The sequence below is a fragment of the Sinocyclocheilus rhinocerous genome, unplaced genomic scaffold, assembly GCF_001515625.1.
Source record: "Sinocyclocheilus rhinocerous isolate Xijiao unplaced genomic scaffold, SAMN03320098_v1.1 scaffold2043, whole genome shotgun sequence".
NCBI lineage: Eukaryota > Metazoa > Chordata > Actinopteri > Cypriniformes > Cyprinidae > Sinocyclocheilus > Sinocyclocheilus rhinocerous.
In genome coordinates, this window is record NW_015652169.1 from 204,560 (window position 1) to 216,277 (window position 11,718).

The 11,718-nt window shown below is 36.8% G+C and overlaps 1 protein-coding gene across 4 annotated transcripts in view; it reads left to right on the forward strand.

Annotated features, from left to right (window-relative positions):
* LOC107713974 (voltage-dependent L-type calcium channel subunit beta-3-like) overlaps positions 1–10,392 on the forward strand; it is a 34,850-nt gene extending 24,458 nt beyond the window's left edge. For 2 of the 4 annotated variants that reach the window (XM_016519655.1, XM_016519657.1), the window contains exons 3-14: positions 1,199–1,321; positions 1,789–1,928; positions 2,078–2,139; positions 2,359–2,381; positions 2,498–2,578; positions 2,924–2,982; positions 3,078–3,187; positions 3,833–3,841; positions 4,762–4,913; positions 6,028–6,123; positions 7,106–7,279; positions 9,069–10,392. In XM_016519655.1, coding sequence (XP_016375141.1) covers positions 1,199–1,321; positions 1,789–1,928; positions 2,078–2,139; positions 2,359–2,381; positions 2,498–2,578; positions 2,924–2,982; positions 3,078–3,187; positions 3,833–3,841; positions 4,762–4,913; positions 6,028–6,123; positions 7,106–7,279; positions 9,069–9,731 — 1,692 coding nt within the window. In that variant the 3' untranslated portion in view covers positions 9,732–10,392. The remainder of the gene's footprint in view (positions 1–1,198; positions 1,322–1,788; positions 1,929–2,077; positions 2,140–2,358; positions 2,382–2,497; positions 2,579–2,923; positions 2,983–3,077; positions 3,188–3,832; positions 3,842–4,761; positions 4,914–6,027; positions 6,124–7,105; positions 7,280–9,068) is intronic. The other 2 variants (XM_016519656.1, XM_016519658.1) reach the window with 1 other exon arrangement.
* Positions 10,393–11,718: the final 1,326 nt, after the last annotated feature.

The following is an 11,718-nucleotide window of genomic DNA, read 5'->3' on the forward strand; positions in this document are numbered from 1 at the left end:
ACCGCTGGAGCAGATGTAGACAAGAATGACTCCTAAGCGATTGAGGTGTTCTGTTGTTGGATGTGATAATGAACATAGCAGTCGTCATTTACTCCCGACATCTGAGCCGCTGAAGACGCAGATGGTTAACGTTACTTTCGTTTTTGAAGGGAATGAGCCGATCCCCGATCTGCCTAAATGCGTCTTGTTCGCGCGAATCATTCGTGATCCAGCTTCATCTACAGAAGAAGTGAGTATAAGGGTTTTTTATGAATCTTTGCAAATCGCCTTTCCAAATAATGTGCTAGTTAGCCAGTTCAGAGCTGATTTTGACAGGGTAAAAAAAGTGTTTTTTACACTACCATTGAGAAATTTTAACCAAAGTATGTTATAGACTTTTCATTAAGACCCTAAAGAATCATATCAACTTGTGGAAAATGGGCATCCGATGACCCCTTTAAGGCAATCAATCAATCAATAAATGAGATTTTGATTACTGTAACCTGTTTACTAGATTCCTTAATATTTTACTTTGAAGTTTTTGTTTTATAGGTTTAACAAATCGAAATTGTTCTCAAAATATTTTACACACAACCCTGGTTGGCAATCACTATAAACAAACCAACTGTTTATCACAGAATCTCAGTTGCTACTCTAGAGTTGTCCTTTTGTCCTGTTACTGTAAATATATGTAAATATGGATGAATCAACTCTGATCACATGTAGCTTACCCTGCTGCACTCCATGTAAATTATCCTTTCAAATTTTACAGCACTTGAAGGGCAAGTTTTAGGTCTTTGCAGATTAAATTAAAATGATCTTGTGTGCATTCGGTCTCATCCTATGTATATAAATCCGCACTGTCCTCAAGCCTCATGTAGCTGCCATTAGAATACATTACCCTTTACTGGGCTGACATTGAGGTCCTTGAGAATGAATTTGTGCATTGCAATTGGTTTGAAGGTAAATGAATGAAAGCTATTATTAGTAACTTGCCTGGGGCAATGCAGCACATGTGCCGTTGCTCAAATCAGCAGTGGTTTTGTTCCCGCATTCTCCTCAAAGTATTTGTCTGCTGCCATTCACTCATACACAACCTCATGGACAAATTTACTAATATTCTCACATGGAGATTTTGTTTACAGAACTGAAACACATACTGTAGCAGTTCATGTGCTCACAAAATGTAGAATCTTTCCCTTTTGTTGCGATTATTCAGTTTAAGCCTGTTGCTTTCGCCGTGCGCACAAACTTCACCTACACTCCTGCAGATGATGACAACGTCCCCATACCAGGGCACGGGGTTTCTTTTGAAGCTAAAGACTTCCTGCATATCAAAGAGGTCAGTGTGTTCCCAGATCACCTGCACAATCATTTCACTGAAGTAAATAAAATTAAAGGGATAGTTCACCCAAAAATGAAAATTCTGACTAACTACTTACCCTCATGTCATTCCAAACATCAGAACGGCGGCTCCTTTCTGTGCACACAAAAAGTATTCTCGTAGCTTCACAAAATGAAGGTTGAACCACTGATATCAAATGGACTATTTTAACAATGTCCTTACTACCTTTCTGGACCTTGAACGTAGCAGTTGCAATGCAGGGTCAGAAAGCTCTCGGATTTCATCAAAAATATCTTAATTTGTGTCCCAAAGATGAATGAAAGTCTTACGGGTTTGAAACAGCATGAGGGTGAGTAATTAATGACAGAATTTTCATTTTTGGGTGAACTATCTCGTTAATGTCAATATAGTCAGTGAAGATGGTTTTTAAATATAAAATATTGTGTTGTTTTTGTTGTTTACAGAAATTTAACAATGACTGGTGGATTGGACGGCCTGTAAAGGAAGGGGGAGAGGTTGGTTTTATCCCCAGCCCGGTGAACCTGGAGACGATTCTGATCAGAAGAGAGGTGCAGGCCAGGAAGGCCGCCAAAGCGCTGGCCAAGTAAACAAACCTGATTAATAATGCAGTGTGGGGTCTTCATTTTGCAATCTTTGTTTTCTTATTGCATGAATGTATCAACCATTTAAATGTGCATAAATTGCGGCAAAATTCATTATGTACAAACTGCTTTTTTCCCCCTTTTGTTACAGTAAAGCGGCTACTGCTGCCAAAGATGATATGAATGCAAAGAAAGCTGCTCCACCACAAACAGGTGCACTGACACTTCATGTTTCATTATTTGATTTTTTTTTTTTAATTAGACAAATGACTGAATTTAACCAATTTAGCACGCAAGTTTCCTTTAATAATTTATTATCCATAATTTGTTATCATCCACTTATCTGGATGAAAAGTATGTATGTGGAACATAATGTTATTTTATGTGTCTGTGTGCAATTCAATTTGTCATTTTTCTAAATTTATCCTTTAGTTCAGCAAGTGAAGAAGAAATCGGTAAGCAAATACATACAGTAATGCTGTGATTATGACCACACCACGCACATTTATGTTTATATTCATATACTGCCTGTATGTTTAAACATGTCTTCACCCATTTTCTTTGACTGCAGGGAGAGCAACTGGCTGCATATGATGTTGTGCCTTCCATGCGTCCTGTGGTGCTCATGGGGCCTTCGCTCAAGGGCTATGAGGTGAGGGCCATTTGCTGCTGTCTCTGAATGTACAATGTTCAGTCATTCACGGTCCAAACTCTCTGAGGATCTTCAGCATAACTGCTTTGAAGGAGTCAGTGGCTCAGAAGACATATGAAAATATATTACTCCTAAAATAAAACTTTAAAAAAAGTACCATTCTTATTTTAAATGGTCTATAATGTGTCTTATTGCAGAACCTGAGGATTATATTCGTATGTTCTCTTATGCCACACTTATGCTGTACAAATATGTACTGCCCTCTCCTGCACATAACGGAAACTACACGTTTATGAAGTACTATTACTGAGTTGCATATTTTCTCCCTTTTATTTTAATTTACAGGTTACAGACATGATGCAAAAAGCTCTCTTTGATTTTTTAAAACACAGATTTGAAGGAAGGTATGGCACACGGACTGTTGACTCATTACAAAAGAAGAAATGTGTGTAGTCAAACAGAGTGTTGTGACTTTGCTAATATGTAAATCCATTGCTAGAATTACTATCACCCGGGTGACAGCAGATATTGCACTTGCCAAGCGATCGATCCTCAACAACCCCAGCAAGCACGCCATAATGGATCGCTCCAACACCCGCTCCAGTTTAGGTAATCACTACTTGTCCATTTCTTAATGTTTGTCTGTCTGAATGTCATTCCATACAAATTCCATAATATATTCTAAATGTATTGGCTTCAGATATTAAATAATAAATTTGGTTTAGAATCAGAGAGAGTCTAGAAAGAATTTATTGGTCATTGAACCCAAACGTGCATATTCTTTACTTTACAGATTTTTAATTAACTGCTTAACACTGGGATAATAGAGCTTGATGGTGCACTGCAACAACAACAAAAAACCTAATCAGTACTTTTGTCTTAATTTTCTTTAATGCATTTACTTTAGAAGGAAAACTGCATAAATAAATAAACTTAAGTCAATTTATTTGGTTTGATAGATTTCTTAATAATTGTTTGAAAACAAGACAAAAAAACTGATTAGTAAAACTATTTTTGCAGTGTGTTCAAAAAAAAAAAAAAAGATCCCACTTACAGAGAAACTCCCACTGCTTTTAAACTGCAATTCTCACAACACTAAAAGTTGTATTTTTTCATTTTAATGATTAAATAGCTGTTTAACATTAGTGTGTGTGTTTTCTCACCAAGTGTGGATCTGAGGTGTGTAGCTAGCTTTGTTAAGGGGATCTGATTGGTTTTCTCCACTCTGTCCCTTGCATTGCTCTCTTACCTCAGATGCCACGGGTATGTATAACAGCAGTAGCCTGTCCATGCTCCCCAACTCATTCCTGTTGGTGTCATCAGAACTGCTTTACCTCTTAGAGAACACTACAAGTGTCAAAGAACCCTGATACTTTTAGTAAAGATCACTGCTTCTAAAAGCTTCGGCTTGTGTTAGACACCATAACCACAAAATCTCCATTGACCTTCATAATATGTGTTTCATTTTATTGGTCAAACAAATGCAAGCCAAAGTATTTTAATGTGTATGTAAGTGAGTTTTGTGCTACCTAATCTGTAATTTTGTCTTGTTTTTCTGAAAAAGAAAACATATAAACATTCTTTTAAAAATATCATTTATGTAAGATAATAAGAATATTTAAGAAAAACTATTTCTCATTGGAGTAAAAGAAACAAAAGAATATTTTGATATTTTTACTTTTTTTTTTTTTTTTTTTTTACAGTGTGTTGTGAAAGATAATGTTGAACACCATGCGAGATGATTTTGAACTCGTCCTGTTTTTATCATTAAAGTTTTGCTCACTTTGAGGCAAAGAGCAAGTTTTAAACCTTCATTGTTCCGTTACATCCTGTGGGCAAGGAACTGTTCTGTCAGCATATTTTGATCATCTCTATTTTCATTGACATATTGCATGACCTGTGTATGGAATGCATTTAGTTTTGAAGATGGGACTTTTACTTTTATATGCCCTTTTATATATATACTTCATGAAATAGTGCAAAAAGCTTTTTTTCTTGATCATTTTTGATGTTCTTCTAATCTTATGTATAATAGAGGAATCGGACATAAAATGCTTCCCATTACATTTGAAGTGCTTTTGGCTACACTTCAGCAGATTTGTACTTAGAATAATATTTTTGAAGATGTCATATAAGGATTTTAGGTTGACTAGTCTCATTTATTTCTTAATCTGCCTCTACAGCCCAAATCCAAGGAGAGGTTGAGAGGATTTTTGAGTTAGCACGCAGTCTACAGCTTGTAGTTCTGGATGCCGACACCATTAACCATCCTCTCCAACTCAGCAAGACCTCCTTGGCCCCGATCCTGGTGTATGTCAAGATTTCATCACCCAAGGTCAGAAACTATGTTCACAGAACTGGCAAACATTCTTTCAATAGTCATTTGTTTACTGATGAAACAAACTGATTATACATTACCGTTGAAAATTTGGGGATAGTAAGGTTTTTTATTGTTTTAAAAAAGTCTCTTATGCTCACCCAAACATCCATTACTCCATTCTTCAGTGTCACAAGATCCTTTAGAAATCATTCTGATATGCTGATTTGGTGCTCAAGAAAAATCATAATCAATGTTGAAAACAGTTATTGTAAACCGTTTTTTGTGGAAACCATGATGCATTTTTATGGATTCTTTGATGAATATAATGTTCAGAAGATGCATTTATATGAAATATAATTTTTTTTGTAACATTTTTAATGTCTTTACTGTGACTTTTGATCAATTAGTATGATTTTGGGTGAGTTAAATGTTTGTTTTGAAATTGCAAATTTGTTTATTCCAAAACAGGACTTTTTAAGTGTGGAGGATTATGTTCAACACTTAGGAATTAAATAATGTTCAATACTTAGTCATCAGTTAAATAGCTATTCAGTCATCAGAAAGAAGTTAATTTAGCTTTCATTCATTATGTTAACCAGTTCCAGCTGCTCTATGTCATTTCCCTAGTCTGCAAAATATTAAAAGTATTATTTGCTAGTATGTTCAAGTATTCCATTGACTTTATGGTGCAAGCTAATAGATGGTATAAAAAAAATTACTTCAGCCACTAGGAGGCAGAAACGTGTTTATTCTGTCAGTACAGCAGTATCTGATGTGGTACACTATATCAACTTGTTTGATAAACTTGTCACTTTTCTGATAACTGCAAATGTCTTTTAAAGTGCACTATATCATTCAAAATGATAAATATCTGTCATATGAATAAGATCTATCTGTCTGTCACAAGGCTACACAATGCATGGTTTCATTCATTGTCCAAAAGCTTTTTGAATGTGCAGCCATTACATTTACATAGGAAACGCAAGTTTGAGAGAAGACCGGTTGTACAAAAACACTAACCTTTCTCTTGTGACCCAGCGTGACCTAACATCCACTGTTCTTTCACCCCGTATGCCTCCCACTCATCCTTCCTGTCCCTTTTTCCTTCCTCTTTTCATCTGCTGTTCAGGTTCTGACAAGATTGATAAAGACCAGGGGCAAATCTCAGACTAAACATTTGAATGTTCAGATGGTGGCCGCAGACAAACTGGCCCAGTGTCCCAATGTAAGTGTGCCCTCTGTAAATGCTAAAGACATTAAAATGTTTTCCATATGATTGCAGGAGACCTTTCTAAAAAATAGTTTAGAAAGAGAAAAGGAATAGTTCACCCAAAAATTTGCAGAAAATTTACTCGGGCCATTCAAAATGGTTTGTTTGGGTTTGGAGAAGATTTGGAGAATCTTAGCATTACATCACTTCCTCACCACTGGATCCCCTGCAGTGAATGGGTGCCGTCAGAATGAGAGCCCAAACAGCTAATAAAAACATCACAAAAATCCACAAGTAATCCACACATCTCCAGTCCGTAAATGAATGTCTTGAGAAGCGAAACGCTCCCTGTTTGTAATAAACAAATCCATCAAGACAATTTTAACATCAAACCGTTGCTTCCAGCTAAAATCTGATTCAGTTGTCTCATCTGAATCAGGAGAGAAATATGCACAGATATGCAACGTTTACAAGCGAAAACAGTACCTAACAGTTCTAAACAAAACTGTCAGCAAATTCTCATTTTTGGGTGAACTATTCCCCCAACTTTACACAATGTCCTATAGGAATGAATTGGACGTTTTCTTGATAAGCTCTATTTTCATGCGGATTGGTTATTAACGTTTTAATGTGTAGTGGTCAATTAATCATGATACAAAATATCACCTTGTTATGCGCTTGATATATTACCTCTGATAAACTCAGAGTCAGTTTCTTTAGAAAATCAATATGAACACCCAAATTTTGAACCTCTTTGATGGCCTCCTTTTAACATGGCCCTTATTTCTAATCCAAGTCTAGCCGGAGCGCTTAATCACAAGCTGTCTTGATCTGATTATCAAGAGACTGTTATTTTTATGATGCATCATGTTGCAAGGCAACCAAGGCAGTAGTTGACATAGATTAGCCTCCCAGCATTACCTTTTGTTACGTGCTTCATTTTGCGGTCACTTATACTTACCCTTTATTGTGACGTCACTATTGGTCTCTCTCACAGGAGCTGTTCGATGTCATCTTGGATGAGAACCAGCTGTCAGATGCCTGTGAACACATCGCTGATTATCTGGAGGCCTACTGGAGAGCCACACACCCTCCTGAAATGGAGCCTCCCAACCCCATGCTGGAGAAACTGGCAGAAAACACACTCCCCACCAGTCCCACACCTGCTAAGGTACTGGACACACTCTGAGAAAAACAGGAGATGAAGTACTGAGACTGAACATATACAGACAGAGCCTGAGGATTTCTAGGAGCGAACTAAATCAAATCAAAAAATGCTCTTTAGATGTGTGTTTTCTGACACTCGCTAGGTAAATTTGTTCAAAAACAGTAAATATACACACTATGGTTCAAATGTTTGGGGTTGGTAAGATTTTGAATAAGTCTCGTAAGCTCAGCAATGCTGCATTTGATCACAAAATATAGTAGGGACAGAAATGTTGTGAAAAATTATTGCTATTCAAAAGAACCGTTTTCTGTTTGAATATAGTTTAAAATGGCAAATGGCAAAGCTGAATATTCATCAACCATTACTTCAGTCTTCAGTGTTACATGGTCCTTCAGAAATCATTCTAATATGCTGATTTGCTGCTCAAGAAACTTTTCTTATGATTATCTATCTATATTAAAAATAGTTGGGCAGCTTATTATTTTTGTGGTAATTTGATATATATATTTTTTCCTCAAAATTCTTTAAAGAAATGAAAGTTCAAAAAACGGTGGTTATTTGAAATAGAAAACTTTTGTGACATTACAAATCTATGTAATGTCACTTTAGATAAATGCAGTAGAACAAAAGTAGTAATTTTTCTTTTTTTAAGTATTACTGACCTCAAACTTTTGAACAGTAATATACATATATTCATAAAATCATAAGTTCATACACAGTGTCATTTCCACCACATATCACATTATGTATTGTGCTTAATAGTGTTCTGTGGTGGAAATGGCAATGTAATTTCTTCCTTTCTTTCTTTTTGTAATAATGACTCCTTTTGTCTTGTCTCATTTTAAGTCTAATGTCTTTCTATCGTTGTATGTATCCTAAATACACACAAGTAATAGTTTCACACTTTTTTCACATAATTTGACATATACAGTTAGATTGGAAATTACATCCCATTTTCTTTTTCCTCACACTTCATATATAATATTTCATCTCAAGTATGCTTTTCACTGACACTGCTGTCTTCTTAGTAACCAAGTATACGACATTTTCGATATTAATTTCTTGTTAATGTCTCTTATACCTTTAGTTTAATCCACATTCTAACAGATTTTATTAGTTTTTGTTAACTTGTGAATGTCCAAAATTACAACTGCTTTGAAACATCTGCAAGCTCCATAAAGTCTGAAATTGTGCTTAGTGGTGTGTCATTCTGTGACATTTTCAATTTCCTCTCCACCTCTTACAAAACTTTCTTGGACATTTAAAGAAGACTTGAGCTTTAAGGAACTTCGCTGAGTGAGACGGTGGTCTCTGAGGTAAAATGCCTATAGTGTCAGTACCAACTAGTTTGTACTACTTCTTAGTATCCATAGTATTAGTAATAGCCTATCTTACGTAGGTATTGTAAGTAAACTTTATAATAGTGCAGAAGTGCCATGCTTGTAGTTTAGCATCTTTGGTTGTTTCCTTCTCTGATTGGTGGAAATGTATCTGCAGAATTCACTAGGATTTTTGCAGTTATACATGATTATTTAAAAAATAAGATGACATAATGAGGGCTTACGACTTCAACAAAAGCATATTCCACTGATTAACATCCTTGTAGCTCACAGTAGGTCTGCCTGTAAAGGCTTAAAAGTTATCAGTCCCCCCCCATAGAGAAAATGAATGGGATTTTTACTTCTGGAGCCCAAATGCTGCACTCTATTTTGGTCTGTTTCTGTTCCAAAGCTAACAGACATGGACTAGAAGCCACAAAACTCTAATTTCATGTCATAAATCTCATATACAGGATGAACAGAAAAGCAAGAAGACGGCCACCACCAAGAGAAAAGGATCTCAAGAGCACCAGCAGGAGCATCAGCCCCAGGCTCAGGAGACGAGAGAGGAGAAGGAGGAAGAAGAAGAGCAGGAGGAGGCTGAGGAGGAGGAGAGGCTCCTTCGTAGTGAGCCAAAGAGACACAGCCATCATCACCACCACCATCACCACCACCACCGCTCCAGCACCAGCCGACCAACAGAGCCCCACAACAAACACCAGCAGCCCGCCGACATGGAGCTGCTTCCTTCTAAAGACACTTCGTTCGCGGAGTTCCGGAGCAGGCGCACGCTCCCGGTCGAGGGCGACCCGGACCAAACCGAGGTCTACCACAATAGGACTACAACTCAAAGGGACCATAACCACCACCATCACAACCACCACCACCGACATCACCACCACCGCCGCGGGACCACGGACGTTCAGCCGGATTATTCCCACCACGGGCAGCAGGACTACGAGCTGGAGCACAACGAGCACAACAGGCAACAGAGACAGTCGAGCCAGCTGCGCTCGCACAAACAATCGCACCAATACGCTCACTCGCACCACAATGACCATCACTACCAGGGACGTGAGCGGGACAGGTGCGTCGAGACAGAGGAGTGGACTGAAGACATGTACATTCATCGCTGAGATGGACGTTGTTTTAATGCTGCTATGTGAAATGCTGGCTACCATGTACTCAGGACAACATGGTTTCTCTTTCTTTATCCATTCTGCTACGTTAACGCCTCCTCTGGTCCACATCTAATTTCCTTGATTTTCAGTTTTCATTCATATAATTCTGTGTTCCTCGGGCTTTAGGTTCGTGTCTTGCTATCAGGGCCTGACTACTGCATTTGTAAAAGATTTCAGCACATTGGTCCTTCCAATCCTGAGTATGTGGTTACATCTTTGCTTGTTACTGTTCCTGTTTCCTGATATGTACATATGCAAACTGGTCACGTCTCATACTGCTATGCTCTTACCCATGTTTATTTGTCGCCCCTGAGAAAGATAACTGGATATTTTGACTTCTGATTATTTTTTATTTATTTTTTTTCAGTTGGCCTTTTGTAGAACGTGCTGCCACACTAGTGGTAGATATGAAAATATTAAGAATATAATACGGGACTAGCCACACAGAAATCATCATTTTGATATTTTCATGTCTGAGAAAATATTGGGATTAAATGGGTTAATTATGCATTCACATTGTGCTGCTATTGGCTGCATGAAATATTGGCAAACTAAAGAATTCTCACTTGGGCTTTTCACCTCAAGGATTGGAAGGTCTGTTTTTTACCAACATTCAAACAATGACAGTCCAGTTTAGTTATTTTTTATGCATTTTTTCCACCTTATTTTTAACATAGGAGTGCTTCCCTTTGTAATTGAAATGCGCAAGGCTTCTGGGGTAATTCGCTTCCGGTTATTTTAGCTGTGCAAAAACAATCTGTTATGCTGCTTGATATTGCAAACTGGTGTTTGTTATCATATCATTTTAATTGATCAAAATCATAAATGCGCTGATTTGTATTTCAAAGAAATTTGTTTTCAATAATTTTATTACACTTTTTAGTTTTAGTTATCTCGCCTAATGAATCAGAAGTCTTGCACATTTACATAAAAATGCTTAAAAAAAAGAAATAAGGTGGATATTTTGGATGTTAAAATATTTTCTGTTATGCTAGTTTAAAACACAGAAACAACAAGACATTTGTAGGTTGATTTAACTGAAAAGTATAAACATTGTGGCTCTGTGGCACAGCACAAAAAATCATTTATTTGACCATCTCAACCAGCCTGACAGCAACGGCTGTCATCAGTATTATGTATTTGTCTGACCAATGGCAGATGGGGGGAGTGCTCAAGGCACCTGTCTGAAAAATCATTATGCTTTATAATTCCATTTAGTGACACTACTAAGAGCAGTTTTAAAGTCCGCATAAATGACTGTTTGCAATCTATTTTCCATAATCTGACACATCTCAGAGGGACACAGAATTTCAGTGAGATTCAAAGCAGAATATTTATTTTCATATTTCAATTTCACGTCGGCTTTAATGTATACATAGTTCAGTGTTTAGTTTGGCCTGGTTTTGTAGATTGTATGTCACAAAAATCAATCCAGATTTTATTCACTAAATTTCATACAAAGGATCATTTGTGTCAATACAAAGACCTTAGCTGATCACATCAACTCTGGAGCCATACTATGTGTTATTTGCTCGTGCAAAATTATTTCAAATGAACACTTTTAATGTTTATGAACACAGTTTGATTCTGTTCCATATTTATAATACAGGTGCTTCTCAATAAATTAGAATGTCGTGGAAAAGTTCATTTATTTCAGTAATTCAACTCAAATTGTGAAACTCGTGTATTAAATAAATTCAATGCACACAGACTGAAGTAGTTTAAGTCTTTGGTTCTTTTAATTGTGATGATTTTGGCTCACATTTAACAAAAACCCACCAATTAACTATCTCAACAAATTAGAATACTTATTAAGACCAATAAAAAAAACATTTTTAGCCTTCTGGAAAGTATGTTCATTTACTGCACATGTACTCAATACTTGGTAGGGGCTCCTCTTGCTTTAATTACTGCCTCAATTCGGCATGGCATGGAGGTGATC